Source organism: Chiloscyllium punctatum, chromosome 9 (genome assembly GCF_047496795.1).
Source record: "Chiloscyllium punctatum isolate Juve2018m chromosome 9, sChiPun1.3, whole genome shotgun sequence".
NCBI lineage: Eukaryota > Metazoa > Chordata > Chondrichthyes > Orectolobiformes > Hemiscylliidae > Chiloscyllium > Chiloscyllium punctatum.
The window spans coordinates 26,599,947-26,622,359 of record NC_092747.1 but is presented as its reverse complement, the minus strand read 5'-3'; the positions used below and the strand labels follow the sequence as shown (position 1 = coordinate 26,622,359).

General features: G+C 40.1%; 1 protein-coding gene and 1 pseudogene across 9 annotated transcripts in view; both read left to right on the top strand.

Moving 5' to 3' along the window:
• The window catches only part of LOC140481231 (F-BAR and double SH3 domains protein 2-like), a 245,079-nt gene extending 233,095 nt beyond the window's left edge, over positions 1–11,984 (top strand). For all 9 annotated transcript variants that reach the window (XM_072577095.1, XM_072577094.1, XM_072577100.1 and 6 more), the window contains one exon: positions 7,231–11,984. In XM_072577095.1, the coding sequence (XP_072433196.1) occupies positions 7,231–7,314 (84 nt within the window). In that variant the 3' untranslated portion in view covers positions 7,315–11,984. The remainder of the gene's footprint in view (positions 1–7,230) is intronic.
• A 4,526-nt stretch (positions 11,985–16,510) lies between these two features.
• On the top strand, positions 16,511–21,861 carry LOC140481050 (G1/S-specific cyclin-E1 pseudogene; annotated as a pseudogene).
• The last annotated feature ends 552 nt before the right edge of the window (positions 21,862–22,413 follow it).

Below are 22,413 nucleotides of genomic sequence, written 5' to 3'. Positions count from 1 at the left end.
ACTCTCTGTGTAAAGAACCCGCCTCTGACATCCCCTCTATACTTTCCTCCAACCAGCTTAAATCTATGACCCCTCATGTTAGTCATTTCTGCCCTGGGAAATAGTCTCTGGCTATCAACTCTATCTATGCCTCTCATTATCTTGTATACCTCAATTAGGTCCCCCCTCCTCCTCCTTTTCTCCAATGAAAAAAGTCCGAGCTCAGTCAACCTCTGTTCATAAGATAAGCCCTCCAGTCCAGGCAGCATCCTGGTAAACCTCCTCTGAACCTTCTCCAAAGCATCTGCATCTTTCCAATAATAGGGCAACCAGAATTGGACGCAGTATTCCAAGTGCGGTCTAACCAAAGTTTTCTAGAGCTGCAACAAGATCTCACGACTCTTAAACTCAATCCCCCTGTTAATGAAAGCCAAAACCCCATATGTTTTCTTAACAACCCTGTCCACTTGGGTGGCCATTTTAAGGGATCTGTGTACCTGCACACCAAGATCCCTCTGTTCCTTCACACTGCCAAGAATCTTATCCTTAATCCTGTACTCAGCTTTCAAATTCGACCTTCCAAAATGCATCACCTCGCATTTATCCAGGTTGAACTCCATCTGCCACCTCTCAGCCCGTCTCTGCATCCTGTCAATGTCCCGCTGCAGCCTACAACAGCCCTCTATATTGTCAATGACACCTCCAACCTTTGTCGTCTGCAAACTTGCTGACCCATCCTTCAATCCCCTCATTCAAGTCCTTAATAAACTGAATTTAAACTGATTAAATTCAAATTGTTGTCCAAACAGCAACTGAAACTCGAATATTCGTTCCACAGCTAAATGTTACGTATTTTCAATTTTCCAGTACACTCTGGGACTGCCATCTAGTCATATATACAGGTGCTTGTAAGCTCTCAGTTCAGAACAGCATTCGGTCTCTTAAGGGTACAGTGCATGCCTTCAACTTCCTAACACAGTAGAAACAAAGGTTTCGCTTGCTAACATCCAGAAGTTGGGTAATCAACACAGGACTGAGAGTTTTGTATTTAAATGCATGCAGTACACACAAAGTAAATGAACTTGTAGTGCAGATTTGAAATTGGCAACTACAATGTGGGTATCACAGAGACATGGTTGCAAGGGGCTCAGGGCTGGGAACTAAATGTCGAAAGGATAGGCATATGGACAGAGGGAGTGGGGTTGCTTTGTCAGTATGAAATGAAATTAAATCAATAACAAGTGATATAGAATCGAAAGGTGTGGAATCTGAAAGGGTAAAGGTAAGAACCGCAAAGAAAAATTACCCTGATGGGTGTTGTGTAGCAGCCAAGCAGTAGTCGGGATGTGAGAAGAAAATAAATCAGGAGATCAAAAAGACATGTAAGAAAGGCACTTTTGCAATAATCATGGGGGACTTCAACTTGCAGGTAGACTGGGAAAATTGGGTGGTAGCAGATCTCAAGAAACTGAATCCATGGAATGGCTACACAATGGCCTTTTGGAGCTATTTCAGGTAGACCCCATTATGGAGCAAGCAATTCTAGATTTGATTTGTGATGATGCAGACTTGATTAGGGAGCTTAAGGTGAAGGAATCCCTAGATGGCAGTGACCACAATATGAAAGAATTCACCCTGCAATTTGAGAGAGAGAAGCTGGAATCAGATGTAACGGTATTACAATTGAGTAAAAGTAACTACAGAGACATGAGGGAGGACCTGGCTAGAGTTGATTTTTTTGAAGAAGTAACAAAGAAGGTTGATGAGAGCAGAGCAGTAGATGTGGTCTATATGGACTTCAGTAAGGCATTCAACAAGGTTCCCCATGGGAGACTGATTAGCAAGGTTGGATCTAATGGAATACAAGGAGAACTAGCCATTCGGATACAGGACTGGCTCAAAGGTAGAAGAGAGAGGGTGGTAGGGGAGGGTTGTTTTTCAGACTGGAGGCCTGTGACCAGTGGAGTGCCACAAGGATTGGTGCTGGGTCCTATACTTTTTGTCATTTACATAAATGATTTGGATGCAAGCATAAGAGGTATAGTTAGTGAATTTGCAAATTACACCAAAATTGGAGGTGTAGGGGACAGCAAAGAGGGTTACCTCAGATTACAACAGGATCTGGACCAGATTGGCCACTGGGCTGAGAAGTGGCAGATGGAGTTTAATTCAGATAAATGCGAGGTGCTGCATTTTGAGAAAGCAAATCTTAACAGGACTTATAAACTTAATGGTAAAGTCCTAGGGAGTGTTGCTGAACAAAGAGACCTTGGAGTGCAGGTTCATAGCTCCTTGAAAGTGGAGTCGCAGGTAGATAGGATAGTGAAGAAGGCATTTGGCATGCTTTCTTTTATTGGTCAGAGTATTGAGTACAGGAGTTGGGAGGTCATTATTCCCCAGACTAATGTACCTAACACTATGGGCAATTTAGCACGGCCAATACACCTCGCCTGCACAGCTTTGGATTGTGGGTGGAAACCGGAGCACTCGGAGGAAACCCACGCAGACACAGGGAGAATGTGCAAACTCCACACAAACAGTTGCCCAAGGTGAGAATTGAACCTGGGTTCCTGGCGCTGTGACGCAGCAGTGCTAATCACTGAGCCACCATGCTGCCCTGGTTCTGAAGGACATAGCTGAGGAGATTATAGAGGCATTATTGGTGATCTTTTGGGAATCACTGGAGTCAGGGAGAGTCCCCAGAGAACTGGAACATGGCTAATGTGATATCCCTGTTTAAGAAGGGAGGGAAGCAGGAGACAGGAAACTGGAGGGTGGTTAGGTAAGATTTTAGAGCCCATTATTAAGGATGACATGGCAGAGCTCTTGGAAGTGAATGATAAAGTAGGGCTCAGTCAGCACAGTTTCATCAAGGAGGGGTTCATGCCTGACAAATCTGTTATCTTTGAAGTGGTCACAAGCAAGTTAGACAACAGAGAGCCAGTGAACCTGATCTGTTGGATTCCAGAAGGCCTTTGATGAGGTGCCACACAAGAGGATGCTAAATAAGATAACAGACCATTTTGTTCGAGGCAGGTTCCTGGCATGGGTAGAGGATTGAGCTGAAAAATGTGTTGCTGGAAAAGCACAGTAGGTCAGGCAGCATCCACTGAACAGGAGAGTCGACGTTTCAGGCATAAGCCCTTCTTCAGGAATGAGAAGGGTGTGCCAAGCAGGCTCAGATAAAAGGTAGGGAGGAGGGACTTGGGGGAGGGGTGTTGGGAATACGATAGGTGGAAGGAGGCTAAGGTGAGGGTGATAGGCCGGAGAGGGGGTGGGGGGGGCAGAAAGGTCGGGAAGAAGATCGCAGGTCAAGGAGGCGGTGCTGAGTCTGAGGGTTGGGACTGAGATAAGGTGGGGGATGGGGAAATGAGAAAGCTGGAGAAATCTGTATTCGTCCCTTGTGGTTGGAGGGTTAGGATGAATGCAGATTTCTCCAGCTTTCTCATTTCCCCTCCCCCCACCTTTTCTCAGCCCCAACCCTCTGACTCAGCACTGCCTTCTTGACCTGCGATCTTCTTCCCGACCTCTCCGACCCCACCCCCTCTCCGGCCTATCACCCTCACCTTAACCTCCTTCCACCTATATCATTCCCAACGCCCCTCCTCCCTACTTTTATCTTAGCCTGCTTGGCACACCCTCCTTATTCCTGAAGAAGGGCTTATGCCCGAAACATCGATTCTCCTGCTCCTTGGATGCTGTCTGACCTGCTGCGCTTTTCCAGCAACACATTTTTCCCCTCTGATCTCCAGCATCTGTAGTCCTCACTTTCTCCTAATGGATAGAGGATTGGCTGATTGGCAGAAGACTGTGTAGATGGTAGTCAGTGACTAGTGGAGTTCCATAGGATCAGTGTTGGGAACCACATTATTCAGGTTATATATTAAACTTCTGGACTGGAGTTGATCTTACAGGTGGTGGTGTTCCCATATGTCTTCTGCCATTGTCCTTCTAGATGGTAATGCTTGATTGGTTTAAAGGTGATGTCTGAGGAGCCTTGGTGAATTTTTGGCGTGCATTTTGTTCATGATACACACTGCTACTTGCATCTGTCGTGGAGGGACTAAATGTTCGTGGATGGGGTGCTAATCAAATTCCTTGAGTATTGTTGGAGCTGCACTCATCTAGACAGTGTGGAATATTCCAACACACTTCTGACTTGTGACTTGTAGATGGTGGGTTGACATTTGGGAATCATAAGGTGAGCTCCATGCTGCAATATTCTGAGCCTCTGACCTGCTTTTGTAGCTACTGTATTTATATGCATTAAGATTAGGCAACCAATATGCAGCATAATAAGTTGACACTTACTTGCTCTGTTGAAGAGACAGAGGTGATGTAGTTAAAAGGAATCAGACAAACTTGATGTTTTAAAAGCCTTTGTTAGTTCAATGTCAGAGCAATTACGATTTTGGAAACAGCCAGAATAGAAGAATTTGGCAGTCAGGTGAATCAATTTTATCAATGATTTTTGCAGGGTAATTGAGGAATGTGTCGACAGAGATTTAAAAGCAGAATTAATCAGAAACTGTGTAGTTGCAATAGCTGATTGCTTTCGATCAGAATTATTACATTGAAATGTAATTATCATTGTTTTTGCTCACCTTTTGAGGATTGCTCTGTTTTACATTTGAACATCTGATTGTCTCACCAGTTGTGTTGTTTCATTTTAAACCATTGAAATGTAATAATGCTGTAAAACGAAACAACACAACTGGTGAGACAATCAGATGTTCAAATGTAAGACAGAGCAATCCTCAAATGTGAGCAAAAGCAATGATACAGGCATTTCCAACGTCATTACAATTATTGAAACACAGCATGTTGGAGGGAAGGAAAACCCTGCCTCTACTGTGGTGTAGTAAAAGCCTCACATGTGAGATTAGTATTCTGCTTATAAAGTAGATATTCATCCAATGCAAATAAATTGATCATTTTCAGTCAATATGCCCAACCTGTCAAAGACATTAAGGTATCGCCTGATCTATCCATGATGTGCCCTAGGGAAATCAAAGAGCCAGTCACACTGTCTGGATTGCACACATCAATGTCAATGAACATATAATTACTTTCAACTGAGACACAGAAGTAAGTTTAACTGTATTATCAGACAAGTCAGAGTGAGTAGCAAGGCATTGATTACAACCAGCAGAAAATCAAATGTACAGACCTGGTGGAATCTAATTAGAAGTTAAGTGAATGATCAAGCAACTCCTACCCCCATTCGAAGAAAGACCACCACTGGAAACATTGTATATCTGACATAATCAAAGATTTTCTCTGTTAAGCAGCGCACCATGTATTGACCTCAATTTCATTGAGGAAGTAGAAGTTATTAACCATCAAGAGCAAGAATTCACTCCCTTTAAGATTTTCTGGAATTAATTTACAGGCTGGGAAGTCTTATTTCACTAATGGAAATTATTAAACCTATATAATTCATTAGTACTCAAAGTACCAGAGCAAATAATGAGGAAATTCACGTTTCAACTTGACATGACTGGGATGGAAATCTTTTTTTCTAGTCCCAAAGCCAATAATGTGGTGGTCAAGAATGATCCCAGTCCCTAAACCGTACTGTACAATTCACATTCATATAGATTTGATCCAGTAAAGCTGTAGCAAGAGAAATAAATTTAATGTCCTCCATGTCCAAATTTATCAAGAGGCAACATAATTGGCCAGGCTGATTTTGTTCTGAGGAAGGGTCACTGGACCCGAAATATTCACTCTGATTCCTCTTCACAGATGCTGCCAGACCTGCTGAGCTTTTCCAGAAATTTTTGTTTTTGTTCATGAATAATTAAAGACTTATTGTCAAGCCTTTGATGGAGACCAACGTGACTGAAGAAACCCATGTAATTTGTTAACAGGTGGCAACGTAATTTTTACTGTGTAAAATACAGAAAGAAGCCTTCAGGTATTTACGAGTTAGTTAAGACTATTTGGGGATCTGAGTTTAGCTCCAAAGTCAGGAGTTTACACTATAGAGAACAGGATCAAATCTGATGTTTAACTGTTGAATACTATAGCACATGGTATGTTTAGCCTTTGTGTTAAATTCTTGTCGCTCTATTACAGAAAGGATATGGAGGCTTTGGAGAGGGTTCCAAAGGGGTTTACCAGGATTAGAGAATAGGAGTTATAAGGAGAGGCGAGAAAAATTCGGGTTGTTTTCTTTGTAGTAGTGAAGACTGAGTAGACTGGTAGAAGTCTATAAAATTATGAGATGCGTAGATAGGGTTGACAGTTAGAATCCTTTTCCCAGAATTGAAATGTCTAATATTAGACGGCATGCAGTTAAGGTGAGAGGGGGAAAGTACAAAGGAAATGTGAGGGGCAAGTTTCTTTTTTACACAGTGGTAGGAGTCTGGAATACGCTGCCAGGGGTGGTAGTGGAGGCATATACAATAGGGGTATGTAAGGGACTTTTAGATAAGCACATGAATATTCAAGGAATGGAGGGAGATGGATCAAGAGCAGGCGGAAGGGATTAATTTGGTGTCATATGTGGAGCAACATCATGGGCTGAAGGGCCTGTTTATTGAGTTAATTGGCAGCTTAAAATAGATCCTCTGTCAAAGTTTTGGCACTCTTTAATCAGAACAATTCCAGATTTGCCATGTAACGCTAACTATTGAACAGAAATCTGAGGACTTTTGAGGTGCAATGTCCCTATCCAGATTGAAGTCCCACCTGCTCCAGAGGTTTATCATAATATGTCCGAACGGGTTAAATATAATAACTAAAACAGAAATTGGAAAGGCTTGTGTGATCTGCATTTCCCTGTTCACATTGATTTTAGTTGGGCAGGGCTAACAAATGTATGTGAAGAAGAGTTGATATATCTGGGACACATGTTAATTGTATTTGACAAAACACAATGGAAGCACAGGTGAGGTGGAAGATTTTGCGCTGATTGAAAGATGGAATAGATACATTTCTAACTCTTTAAAAATATGGTATTGTAATTGTTGGATGACTAATAACTGTCTTAGTAGCAGTAACCCATTAAATCTATTTTATGTCTGCCCCAGAGCATCATTTATATATGTGGTTCTGATGCTATTTGAACAAAGTTCTTTGATTTGATCAAATCTGATTCCATTACCAAATTAGTCAAAGGGACACTATAAGACTGCATCACACATTAACTGATAACTTAAGATATTAGCCATATGGAGAATTCACCCTAACAGTAAATCAAAGAATTCATTTCGTGACATGCTGAAGAAATTTCTCTTGTTGCAGGTACGGGCTGCTCCACCTCCACCTACCCAGCACCATCGCCGAAAAACAGAAAAAACAGAGGAAGTAGAAATAACTTTGGTGTAGCAACAAATCACCATTGTGCAATTAGACTTGAGACTGGATTATTCAGCATTTTCTGTTTTAGATTCCTTTAAGTTCTCCACCACCAGTGCAATGGAATCTACAATTAAAGAGCAGTGGATGGCAATGGGGAAAAAAGGCAGTTATGAAGTGTGGGTCCTGAAGAAAATTGTCGTTCCTTCTTTGATTTACAAATATCATGTGCCTTTATAGCCACCACTTTATATTTCTGGTGATTTAAACTGGCCCTTTTTTGTGTTTTTTTTAGTTCAACGCGAGGAATACTGCTTGACCAATCTAACTTTCAACTGGTCCAGTCTTGTTTCAATCCTCTCTTTAAAAGACATTTAACACATTGCTTCATCTGTCCCCAGTGCCGCAGAGTCTGGTACTTCTGTAATTATATGCCTATTGTGCTGTGCAGGGCACAGTTTTGGAAAAGAAACATATGATTCACTGGTACAGTTCCAATACATAGCTTTAGATTTCTGCACCAGTGCCTGTAGTGCCAGATACCAATCATTCATCGTTGTTTGATGCTGAGGAATGTAGATAGAAGTAAAGTTTTTTTTAAAGGCACAGTTTGTGTTCTTCTTACAATTTATATTGTACATTCATTAGCACATTACTGTAGCCATAAAGTTGAACTACTTGTAAGACATATCTCCCTTTAGTATTAATCCAGTCTGTATACATGTATTCAGCTGTAATGTGCAGAAGTGTGAATAGGCTAGAAGCATTGAGGGGAAAAGCTTGAGTAAGCAGTGAAATTTTTTTTAAGAGGGGCTGGTTCCTCTCAGTAGCTCCAGTGCAAAGAAAGAATCAGACAAATGAGGGAATGAATAAAAATAAATGCCTCTATCTGAACTCAAAGAGTCATAGTTTTCCATGGTTGTGTATGATTAATATTTATGCAATATTTCTAGTCAAGAAAGAAAATACATTATGGACATGTTAAAGTGGAAAACTTTATGAAGATATTTTCAGTGAAGGTGTAGAGCAATGAATGCTTTTCAACTAAGAGGTTTTCTCCTAGAGTATGTGTTGTCTTTCTTCTTAGTTTAAAACAAACCCTTAAAATCACGACTTTTTAACTTAGGTATAATATGTTAGTTAATTCTCGCCAGGCTGATTATTTTTTCATCCAAAAAATTGACATTATACTTCCCTGAATATATGACAGTATTATGCTGGGAGGCATTATTGATTGCTGAGTAACACAATTTCATGACTGCAGTAAGCCATTTGACTTTCTTGGGTGAATAAATTAAATATTTAATTACCATATTTAAATAGGATTGGCAGGCTTGAAGTTTAAAAACATAGGAAACATATCTCCACTGATATAATCCGAATGTCTGTTTATATTGCATTTTGCTAGAGCACACTTCAAACTTCTGAATTATATGCACACTTCAAATTTTATTTCACAGTCTGGGTTTCAGATTTACACTGTGTTGAATGTACTAAAGTTTAGTAAACTGGAAAACAGGATTAGAAGCTAAGATAGCATGTCAATTGTTGGAAACTAAACAATAAATGAATAACTGCCAAATATTTTCATACAACTGTTCGATTTGAGTAACAAAGTAGCAGAGGTGATGTAATTCAAAGATTAACTTTTCATAGTCGATTCTTGAATGATCCAGTTTGAGACAAAAGACCTCAAATCTGTTAACTGCCACTTTTCAAACGATCTTTTCTCTCTTAAACTTTTGCCTTTCACAATAAGAGTTTGATTTGCTGGTGAACTCTTGCATACCAGTACTGCCAGAAGAGAAATTAAGGTTAGCAATTGTGGTTTTAAATTCAATTGTAACATTTGGTTCCTGTACCTTTTATAGTAAGAACTTATAGAGAACCTCAAATTATCTCCATTGGGAATCAACTTTTGAGTCCTGCACCTTCTCACAACTGACTTGTTCCATTAAGGCAAAAGCAAAACCAATATGTTCAGACACTGCAATTCTACCGAGCTTTGTATTAACCTTTTATTAGAAAGAAACTTCTGATCCATCTTGATATTCAACTCTATTTCTTTAAACCTAGAAATCTCACTTTCCCAATTTCAAGCTGGGTTTATATCATTTTAACAATAAATTAATGGGAATTCAATTTAATTACCCTTTTAATCATTGCATAAACTCCAAGCTTTGATTTAGCAGCCATTCCATTTTGTTTTCCTTTTATGCAGATTGATTTCTGTGGTACATTTAAATGCATACATTGAGATAAACTTAATAAAGTGTTGTACATTATGCTGAAATTCAATCATATCATTTTGCTTAGAAATACAACATGTAGAGGTGTCATGTTACATGTGATCATTGCATATGTGATTGAAACATTGAATGCTAAAATCTATAGGACAGACCTGTTGCAAGCAGGGAACTCCCATTTAAAAGTCTAAACTCCATTCCCTTTTTCACCACCTCAAAAAATGTCTGATTCTGGCTAAGACCCCACTGATAAATTTGCAATTCCTGTCAGTGGTGATAATTGAATCATTTCAGAAATATTTGCTATGTTATGCTTCCTGCTAACCAAAGCAAATTAATGGTGATAGTCCTGGAGAAATTCATTACTGATGGGTTGTGTCTTTCCTGCTGAAAAATGGTATCAAAGCAGGAAAGCAAGGAAAGTAGTAGAACAAAATTGTGAAATATCAAAAAGGGGCAGGTATTAATGACTGCTGTTAAAGGTCAGTCTTACTGACTACACAAGTTGATCGAGGATTAAGACTGAATCAGAATTTCTGCTTAAAGTGAGTCTGTGAAAATAGTATGTGCAATTTGTATGCTTGCATCAGGTATGTGTTAGTATTTCTAAATGCTTGTCATGGTTAATTAAGTGGAAAAAAAGAAGCTTCATTTGAAAGCTTTGAAGGTAGCATAGATTTTATATGCAGCAGTTTGATCATCTTAAATTGATTTGTGATTGCAAACATTAAACTCCAGTAGAGTCCTTACTCAATGCCTCATCTGGAAAATTCACCCGTTTATGTAACTAATTTAGGGCGTGTTCTGATTTCACCCTGTGGTGACCTTCACATTGATCAATACTGCTATACACTGCCTTGGGTCATTTAGCCATCTTGTCAGATCTTGTGCTTTTGTTTCATGACATGGAAGTACATCTCCTGTTTGCCAAGAAGGGCAAGACACAGAAGTACAACTGGAGAGTACTGATCTTTGTTCAGTCCACCCTACTGGGAAGGATTGTAAATGAGGACAAGTAACAGTACTCCAAAATATTAATTGTCTAATGTTCTAATTGATTATCCATAGTTAGGAAACACCAGTTTATTAAAGTTGTAAACAGTGTTGGTGCCTTCCAATATATAAGTACATAATTTCACTGATCCCCTAATTAAAAACAGTTGTTTTGGGGAGAGAGGGTGCTGCAGCTTTTTACAATGAGTTAATAACTCAACTATTCCTGTGTGATTTGATCCTTCATTGATGTTTGATTATATAAAACCTTGGTAATTATTTTTAAGGCTGCTATCGCACAACTTCTGGAAGCTGTATAATAGTTTAGAAATTAGCACCTCAAAGATATGGATCTGGTTTCTCAATCATTTTAGTATAGACTGAGTAAAGTCATAGCAAGTCACTGATCAAATAATGGTTAGTATAAACAATAACTGTGCACATTCTTTGAGTAATTCTGTAAAACCCTCATTAAATAGTATACTACTCGCAGAAAATTTCTTATAGGTGGTCATTTAAAGATACTGTACCCATAAATGTCTATATTTTAAATGTTTGGCTCAAAGAGGTTAATCTTAAAACTAGAATGGTTGTGAAATATGTGACTGTGTATACATTTGGCTTATTTGAAGTTACTGTTGTTGAGAACCTTTTGAACTAGATGCCACATGATTTAGTTGTGTTTTGTAGCTCCAGAACACAGTGGATGTACATATACTGCCAACAACCGATCCTGACTTCCATCATTTTGGTAGTGTGGTGGTGACACTACTTGCTACATACCTCTTGAGCTGTAGATTCAAATCCTGGTGAAGACCTACAGTCCAAACATGCGTTATAATATTCAGTGGCTGAGTTTAATCACCAAGCCAAAAAAACTGTAACCTTTATGAAACATGAGACATTTTAATGGAATTTACAGGAAGAAAGCACAAGTAGTTATTGTAATGGGAACGAAATCAAACCAGAAACATCAAAATGTAAAGTTTTACAACAAAGAAAGGTTATTGTTTCTCTAGAACTGCACTCTTGTATTGTATCACCCTATTTTAAATTCTTTTGTATTCTGAAGTTCTTTTGTTTACTTTTATGATGTTTACAGACCATATTTTTATAGCCTGATAATATTGCTATTGCCAACTCATCCAAACTTCATTGATACCCCCTTCATTGATATCCCCTTACTTCATTTGCCTATGAATTATTTGAAAGTTTGCCCCCATTTTATATTTTTCTCGTGTTTTGAAATTGCATTTTTGCTCTAAATTAAGAACCAAGTGGTTTCAAACTATGTTCCCTTTTAGTTGTCCACACATTAGGCTTATTTTCCATATTATACATTGTACAGTTGTCAGTACTTCAAGCAGAGAAAGCAAATGTGCAAAATGTTTTCTGCAGTGTATTGGCTGTTAAAATTTGTATTTATTATGTACAAATGTTAAATAAAAATTTGAAACTTTATGCAAGCTTTAATTCTTTTTGAATTTTATCTGAAATATTCACATTTCAGTCTAATTCACAATATGTACGATGTTGCACCATGTTTAATACATTGACAGTGTTTGACATTGGAAATAAAACTCATTGATGAAAATTTGAAATAAAAGGACAGCTTGAAATACTCTGAAGGCCTATCCCCAATGCAATGTTATAGGTTACTATTGAAACATTCACTGACAGCAGGAGATAGAGATTGCATGAATAATGATAGGCAGTCACCCGAGAAAAAGGAGCACCAAGTGCACGATTCATAGTTTTTTGGAGGGTGTTTTTGCTATGAAGCCTATCGAGTGTTCTCATGTCTTGCCAAACTCACCTCGTTAACTACCTGTCCCACCCCTGTGGCATCCCACACATCTGATGCCAGTTCCATCTTATCATGAGCCGTTTCCGAACAATTTGCCACCCAGCAGATACCCACCCAAAGACTAACTTTGAGAGGCGTGATGTTGCATGGTAAATCCCTCCTGCTAATTTAAACCTGCAACACAGAAATGATATAACCCATGCTGTAATCCATTAAAATTCGAGAAGCCAAGAACTGTCCCAAACGTCACTATTTAATTTTTTTTAAAATTAGGAACTTTATTAATTAAGTCTAACATAGAATATTAACTTACAAGTATTTACAATTCCTTTCTCTAACCTATCTTTTACTTTCCCTTCTAAAATACTGGTCTGATAAAACCCCCTGATTAAGATTTGCCAAAAAATTCAAATTTCAAAACAAGCCAGCTGTGGAATCTTCTCTTTATATCTTCCTCAGTCATCTTCTTAGGGTTTCTGTTTCCCAGGTCATTGATAGATAAAGGTATCTTTTATAAGAGCTATTCTCCAGGCAGTTCTCCAGCTGTTCAATTTGTTTTTCGCTTTTATATCCCAAACCATCGGATCATTTCATTGGTTTTAATATTGTCAAAATACTAAGTTTGACCTTGATTGAAGTTTAGTATCTTAGGCCATAATTTAAACTGATGGCTGCATTTGAATTTGTTTTTGTCTCATAGCAACCCAGGTACTGCTAGTTGCTGGACCAAATGTTACATTGTAAATTCCAGCACTCTGTGCTTGCTAAGTCCTTCAAGTCTCCTAACAGTACAATACACCTCTACACCTTCATAACAGGTGCCTGGATAAGCATTGGCAGTCCAGTATTGGCACTCATTGGCAATGTAACAGCACAGCAGTCATGCTGCACATGGCAGTTAGTCACTGTGACTAACATTCTTTGACAAACCCATTCTCTTACTGTCAACACCATTAAACCACCAGGCACACACTTTACGCATCTGTAGCTGCATCCAGTTTGGACACTCTAAGTTACCACATCTCTGTCCTCCCTAGGCCTGCAGCGTTCCATTGACCAGCAAGGGAACTTCACCTATAGACAAGCATTGGAACAAATCCAAATATGAGCTTTTATTTACAGACAGCAAAAGGGAACACCATCAAAACCAATCGAAGTTTACCCCCTTAATTCAAATCATATTTCACCACTAAATAATTGACTGCTGTACCCTACTCTCACCTATTGGAACACCATATCTATTAGGTCCTATCTGGCTTGTAAGAGCTCAACTTGGTTCATGGGCAAGGATAGCTTCCTCTTCCCCAGTGTGTTCATCCTCGTCTTCAGAAGACTGCCCCCATATCCCGAGTTCCTCAGGATCTATCACATTATCTCATTGCCTGCTCTAATTGTGCACAGAACAGCAGGGTGATGCAGCACACTCTGTCCAGACTAAATTAGAGGCTCTGGGCCAAACAATGGAACCACATGTTTTAACAGCTGCATCATTTGCACTACCACAGCCCTGATACATGGACAGTCACTTGGACATTAATCAAACTTTACTGTTGGTGTAGGCCATAGTGTTGTTATATGCCCTCTCAGTGACACATGCAGCTGATGGCACCCTGCCCCTAGGGGAATCTAGTTCCGAGATCCTACTACCCAGGCAGTAGTACTGATCTAATCCATTTGAACCAGTGTGATTTTGCACTGATACCATTAGTCACTGTGCTAATGCACTTTTGGGTGCATCATTGAAAAATCTCACACAGGTTACCCATTGTTCCCTAGAAGCAGACTGTTGTTCCTGTGATCCACCTTCAGTGCAGCCATCAGGAAAGGATAGCCTCCCACTCTTGCAGTCCTCGGATCACACTCCAGCAACCAGCAGACTTCTATGATGCTTTCTGTGGATGGACAGAGCATGTATCAATACTGCCCCTTACTCGTCCACAGGAAGTGGGGTTGGGATCAAAAAGCCTTCAGCCTCCTGCAGAGCCAAAGCATCCTCAGGGGCCATGCGTCAGCAACAGGTGACTGAGGTGGGTGTACCATATTCTCCATGAGGCTCGGCTGCTTTGGTGACCCTGGACCTGCCGCCGGTCCTGATTCACCCCATGTCGGCTTTCACTGCCTTAGGAAAGCAGCCACGGGGAGCAATATCCCAACAGCTGCTGGAAATTACCCATGTCAGGAACGTAAGAATAAAGGGATTTTAGCTCTCAGAAAAGTCAGGGATGGTACACCCTCCAGATGTGAGCTGCACATAACTGCTCCAGACGGTGAGAAATGCTGCACCTTATGATGATGGGTGTGTCTCCAATGTTTGTTCAGCTTCAATCTCAGTCTGTGCAGCAATTTAGTGAAGGTGCCATGCTGGCAGAGTGACCTGCACATTATAGCAAAAAAAGTGTCATGCTCCAATCCCCTTTCCATCCCAGACCCACATCAATCAATCATGCATTCAGAACAGACAATTGCTAAACTGATATGACAGATGAAGAAGGGATGGTGCCTGACTGCCATCCTTGGAAGGTGCATAAGTAATGGTTTGTCTTTGACCAGTTTTTAAATCAATGCTACTAACTTCACCGTCATAATAAAGTTCAACTTGCAAGTACTAATAACGTGGAGCAAATTCCCTTTAACCAGGATCTGCTCCCTTAGCACCTTCACTCTTTATGGGTAGCAAATGAACAATGAATTCAAATTAAATGTAACTGGGATTTGCAAATGGCTGCTTCATGTATTTGTTCCGGTAATGTCCCAGCATCCAGCAGATATGGATGCTGCACTTTTGCCTGTCAAAGTGACACTGACTCCTTCTGCCCTGGTTATTGTGCCTATTGTTTTCTAGTGGCAATTTGTATGGAGAGAACGGAAAGTGATGGCAGGGACCACAGCTCCTGGTGAACACCATTAGCACTGGACGGGACCCAACCTAGTCACCAGGTTCCCCCCACCCCAAAACCTCATTTCTCCTTTTACCTCACACCAGCAACAGGCACTATCCCAGAGTGGATGGAGTCAGAATCATTTTAATTGGTGAAAGTGTGGGATCCACATTTACTGGATGCTGGGATATTATTGCAACAAATACATGAAGCAGCCATTTGCAAACCCCAGTTACATTTAATTTGAAACCATTTCAACCCATCTTCTCCACACACACCCACCCCACACCTCATGAATACAGTTACCACATTGCATTTTCCTCCACTGTCCTCCCTGCACCTGAATGCCAGTATTACACCTTAATGATGCCCACCCTACTGCTCTTATTAGTGGTCCCTGCCACTAAACCTCTTCCATGGTCCATCATGTCCTCCGATGCTATTCCACATACCCCCTCCATCCCTGACATTGGCCCTGTCCCCACCTCCTCAAATGCCTCTGTTTTCACCCACCCTTTTGGCAGTGATACCCCTGCTGCCCATTCAGGCCAAGTTTGTGCCCTCCTGAATGACTGATAGGTGGATCCCCCCAGGACTGTATTCACTCCAGAGCTGTGTCTATTTTCAGCAAGCAGCCTCTAGACCAGACTGGCCAGCCCCCTGAGTGCTGTATTTGTAGAATTCCCCTGACAGCTTGTGATGGACTCATTGTTGACCTCACCATAGTCTGTAATGTGACAGATGCACTGACCGTGGGTGTCCCAATCGAATGACTGATTGTGGCCAAGCCCTGAGACTGCACAGGCTGTGCCTCTGACAGAAAGTACCAGGACTCCCTGACAGATAGCAGCCTCTCCTTGACTGAACTGACCCACATGGCTATGAATACACCTGCAGTGTGTTTGCCGCACAAGCAGATGATAGATGCTGTAGGTGCTGGAATGACGCTTCAGTGTATGGTACGATGCACCACGATCCACCCAGACAGGTCACTACTAACACTATGACAACCTGTGTGCCTGTGATAAAATAGTAAGTCATTCTGGCAGGACTGATAGCTTTTGACTCCGGTTGAAATGCCAACATATTAATAGACAGAAAAAAGCAGGTATAGTGCGAGCATGCAGATAACTGATAAGTGAATGAACATTAAGAGAGCAGCCCTGAGATGCAGCTTGGTCTGATATATGAGCTAGGAGTCTGTTCCTGAGCACAAAGTGTCCTTGCAACAGCTTTTTAATATTAGTTGCTTATGCGCACTGTGTTGTGAGTGTTTGCTTCCTGAGCCTCCTGCAAGTGCAATGGAGATGGATCATGAGAGTTGTCAGAGGCTGGCAATGCCAATGTGTGGAATGTATGTGGTTGGTGCCCATGGAATATGCCCTGAGTTGCAGTTTGGTACTGAGTACCATTAAGGTTCTTCACAGCAGGCAACGAGCTAAAGTTACCTATTCTGACCTCCCTGTTGTGTTTTCATAACTAGCTTGTTTCATAAAATAGGAAACTGAACATTAACAAGACAAGTTGAGGCGATAACAAGTCATTTAACAAGCAATAATCTTCCTTCATCTGGGATGAGCAAGACAATCGTGTCAAAATGGTTGCAGGATTAAATTAGACAGAAATGGGGATAGATGAATAACCATTTGAGATATGCAGGTCTGCACATATCTCGCATCTAGACTGAATTAGCTAGTTGTGTTGCTAAGAAAATAATGAAGTTTAAATTTGTGCTATAATTTAATCAAACTAATAATTTAGGAGGAAAACGCACCATTCAATATTATAAGCAAGAACCAAAAAGGTGCATCTCTCTCTCCTCCCTCATGATACCCTCTTCCGGAATTTATATGTTGGGTGGGTTTGTCTATTTTCTGGATTCTTTTTCATGATAAGCCTCGAAGCTATGATCACGAGTGCTTTTAGGAGATGGTAATTATTCTCCCGTTAGAAATACCTGAGTTGCCTCATGGCTCCTTTAATGAGGTGCAGACACCTTTCCAGCTCGGCAATATTAGTCATTGCATGTAGCGTGTGTGTGGCCCCCTCATGCCCTATTCAGGAATTCAGTACAGAAGAAGTTTTGATGTGATGGCAAACTTTAAGTAATTGCTATGTTTGTTTATTTTACTGTGATTGATATGTGCTAACTACATCTTCCACTAAATGGTAGTTATAATAAGCACTCTACATTTCCAATGGATAAAGAGTCACCAGACTTGAAACATTGAGTCTGCTTTTTTCCCACAAATTCTGCTGGGGGGTGGGGGGGCGGGAGCAGAGTTTCTCCAGCTATTTCTGTTTTTGTTTCAAATGTTCAGCACCTATAGTATTTTTGCTTTATTTTAGTCTTTTTTATAACAGATCTATTCAAATAAAAACCTTAATGACTATAAAATAAGCATTTGCACATTGTTGACAGTATGCAAAAATGTTGCAGATTGTTTTGGCAGACATGTTTAGAATAACAGGGTACCTGTGTCAAATTAAACTTGAAAATGTGAGGTGGTGTAGTTTTAAGCAGCTTCTGGTATGTTGAAACACTAAGGAGCCTGGAATGAATTGAAATAGTGCTGGAGAAACTCAGCATATCTGGCCGCATCTCTAGAGAGAGAAATTTTGCTTCTGAATTAGTCATATCAGACTGTTAGTTTATACTTCATTTAATCACAATAGTTATTTTTTGGGGTTTCACTGAGGCCCAAATCAAATGCTTATGTTAACTCCTCCAAAACTCTTACTCGAGGTGAAATCGACAAATAACCTTTGGCCTAAAAAAAACTTAGCATTTGACTTTTAGATCAATCCAATTTTCAATATTCAGTTATTGCTTCCATTATCTCAGTCACAAGACGAACGTTACCTGACAATGTTAACATTTTAACATCACAGTCATTTACCTGGATATCAAGAGTCAGCAATTAAGCTTGCTACCTTGACAGATTTAGCACAACGCAAACTTAATTAGGAATATTTGGTACCTGCATGTAATTCTTCCACAACTTTACTGCAAAACCTTATTTCCCCTCTTTCAGAATTTTAGTATTGACCATTCATGTACTCCCAGATTGTGATAGTAAAGGTTAAAGAGGCCATTTTGCTGTGGCAGATATATCCGAAGCTTGGTGAATGTAATTTTCATAGTTATTTTATGATATCTGTGGGTAATTGTCACCAGTGGGCAGCTTACCTGTTGAAGTGGTCCTTGATGGGTTAATTCCTAGGCTTCCATAATGGTTCAATAGATAGAGGTTTCTTTGAGCCACAAAGCAATCTCCAGTTGGGCTATGTTGGCTGATTTCAATTAGGTGCTCAAATTCGGTTTAATAGGCCACAGATTTCTGTCAATTTGCTGAATGGGCAAAAGATTGTTGGCTGGCAAATGCAGAAGTAAAAAGGAGAAAGGACTGGCCACTATTACAAGGCAAGGGATTAGAGAATGTAACTCTCCTCTTAAAGACATCTTTTGTTTTTCTCCCAGAAAGCAGAATTGTCCAGGCGAGTCATGATCGGAGTTGGCTATAATGCTGACGTGCTCTCCATTCTGACTTTCATCAGTCCAACATTGCTGGCTATAATTTCAGATGACTATATCTTAATCTCTCCTTGAACTTCACCTCCTGTGGCTTTTCTTCCTTCCTTTGGGACTTTTCCTATAGCCTCCCTGTTTGGCTGAGCTTTGAGACATCGATCCTACTGTTGCCTTGGCTGAATTGGTGCCCAGCTTTGCTTTGTTATATTACATGCAGCATCTTGGGTTGTGTTATCACACTAACTACAAATTGCTATTATATGATCCAGACTTCACAATGAAAGGCCAAGCCAGTCAATCAATATATCCATTGAATTCAGCATCCTTTTTTTTAATTTAAGGGCATGAAGATTTAAACTTTATGGAGGATATAGGCAGGAAAAGAGAAAGTAATTATTTTATTGGAGACTAGTGAGTGAAAGGTAGTGGTAACATGTGTGGATCAGATCAGTGGGCATAGAAATTTCATGGTGAATAGAGAGCCAAAGGCTAGACTGCATTAATTCAGGAGTGATATTTTTAAGAGGAAAACAGGATATTGAAGAGTAAAACAAAGAGTTGATGGCCATTTCTGTGGATGAGCTGATGGGGAGAGTAAGGCCAGGTAATATGGGTTTTATTATGGTCGAAGAGATTCAGGGAATATAGAAGCTCAGATGTGAGAGACAGGGGTGAATTGAGATGAGGGTTGGAACCTCAAAAGTTGGAAGTCACTCATCAGGGAGAGAGGAGTGGAAGCTGTCTTGAGAAGAAAATATTTATGTTGTGGTAATATTGCTTTGTGCAGAGCAAAGATTTAAAATGGGAGGGTTGGAACAAGAAGAGATACTCTGAAGAGTAAGGAGAGACAAAGGAGTATCTGGTGATAAGAGTCACAGTGCCACAGCTATGGTCTGGAGGCTATAGTCAGGATGTAAACCATTGTTACAACACTGGGTAAACCCTCCTGCTTAATTTAAAACCAACAACACAGAAACAACGTGCAGCAGTAATCTGTAAAAATCCAAGTGGCCAAGCGATATTTAAAGTACAAATTAACAACTTTATTTCTAAAAGTATAACAGAGAATAGTTAACTAACCACTATTTACAATTTCTTCCTCTAACCTGTCTTTTACCTTCCCTTCTGTAATACTAGTCAAATAAAACTTGCAATTAAGATTTACAAAACCACACTTCTTATCTCAAAACCAGACAGCTTTCGTGCTTCTATTCAGATTTTCCTGTGTCTTCTTGACTTCTTCTTAGGAATTTCTGTGTCACAGGTTACTGATCGAAAAGGTACTTTTAAGAGAGCTATTTTTCAAGCAGTCTGTTTATATGCTGGGCTTGGCCATTCTCCTCTCAAATGTTCCATTTTCCCCAGTCTTATACCCCCAAAGCATCGGAATGTGTTATTGGCTTTTAAGTTCGTCAATATACTCAATTCAAATATTTTCGGGGTATAGTTTAAACTGATTGGCTGAATTCAAATTTATGTTTTTGTCTCATAGCAACTCAGCGAATGCTGTTTGCTCTGAATCAAATGTTACTTTATAAATTCTCCAGCACTCGATGTACTTCCCAAGTCCTTTGCTCTCTTAAAGTACAGTACACCCACATCTTCATAACACTGCCCCCCTTAAGAAAAAAATAAAGCATCATAATGAAGAGATGGCTTCTTTTTTTCTCCCTACTTTTAAAACACATTACTCTAACATATAGATAACTTTAATATAAGTTCACCTTAACATTTTCCCATATACCTGTATAAGTATAACATTAAATAAAGACAAATCTCATCCAAACTCTATCAGTTAAATCTACGATAACATCTCTGTAATTATATTCTTACAGCCTGCAACATGTGTGATTTTTAAGTTAAAAGTCTGTAACATAAGACTCCAATGAAATAGTCTCATATTCTTGTCTTTAAAGCATTCTAAGAATGTAAGCAGGTTGTGGTCAGAGTACACAACCGTCTCCAACACATTGTCCATGACATTAAAATGTTGTAAGGCCAGTACCAAGCTGAAGTTCCTTTTTGATCGTGGAGTATTTCCTCTGGTGGATGTTGATCTTCTTCAATAAGTAACCAACTGGCAGTTTAATCACATCCTCACCTTCCTGTAGGTATACAGCTCCAACCCACACAGACACTAGGAGAATATGCAAAGTCCATACAGACAGTCACTCAAGGGTGGAATTGAACTTAGCTCCCTGGCACTGTGAGGCAGCAGTGCTAAGCAGTGAGCCACTATCCCTCTCCTCCCCTCCTTTCCCAACATCAGTCATGTGACTGGACTGGAGGAGCTTGCTTCCATCCCTGACGGCAACTCCTGTAAGTAAGCAGCAGCAACCACCCTGTACCTCAAGAACTCTAGCGACTTAGCGCAGCCCTGTGCCCTCTGAATTATAGGAGATCTTTAACCCACATAACCAACTCCCAGAAAAAGTGAATTAGTAGATCAATCAACAAAGACTGAAGAAAGGAAAAGGGTTGGGCTACATAACCGAAACTGAAAAGTAGATGTTGCCATTTGTTTGCAAGACTTGGATAAAGTTACAGAAGTACAGACTGCAAAACCATAAGGAAAGGAGACTTGCTGGAATACTGTCCATACAGGCTCCATTTAACATCATGCACTAATCCAGATGACGTGGTTACATCAAATTCTACTAGTTATGTGCAGTACGGGTTCAAAATTGTTTTAGTCACTCTAACTAGAGCTTCATTCAGCTGGAGAAATCGTGATGAACATGGAATATTCTTCTGAAGTAGGAGCAGGCTTACTCGGGAGAGAAAGATGTTTTCCAAAAACATTCACTCTTGCACCCTAAGATGAGAGCTATTCTTCCTTTCTGGTTGATGGAGGCTTGTGAAGTCTGTCAGCTACACAGCAAGATACTTTATTTAGTCAAAGCCTTTTTCAATAGGTTTATGGCAGCACAGTAAAATGTTGTAAAGACTCATTTACAGTTTATTGGCATTTCAGCTCAATTTATTGCTACAAAGCTAATGGGAATCTATCCACTGAAGCCACACCAGTTTGGCTCTGTCACTGATGGAGCTTGCACAGAAGAAGAAATCCTTAACATGGAACTCCCATTCTGCCAACACAAACCATTTTTCTCTATCTAATGAGTTTCATAGGTCAGGAGCTGAGAGTTCAGATGGGATGCATTCATTGATTCCTTACTCAGAAATAAAGTACTGACAAAAGGAATTGATTATGTAAGACTGTAAAGTTTGCTATCTGAATGTATGCAATAAAAAAAGCTTCTAGTCTTTACATATACTGGAGCAGCTAATGCATTTCTATCGCTGGGGATTATTGGGCCTCTGAGCCTAATGGCCAGGCTATATACCCTTTACAGATGGTTAGATCACATCTTACGAATCAGCTGCCGACAGTGAAGACACAGATCCTCCAGTTGAACATAGATGCTGCAGTTACATTGACATTTCTGGTCTACAATAATCCTCAGCACCATTGCCCCACAGGCTGCGTATTCAGTCCTTTACCATACTTATGACTATGTGGCCACATTCTGCTATAACTCCATTTACAAGTTTGCCAATAAGACCGTTGTGGTGGGCTGGATCTGAAACAACAAGAGAGAGGAGAGGAACGAGATAGAGTTTGGTGACCTGCTGTAAAGGCAACAATCTCTCCATCAATGTCATCGACTG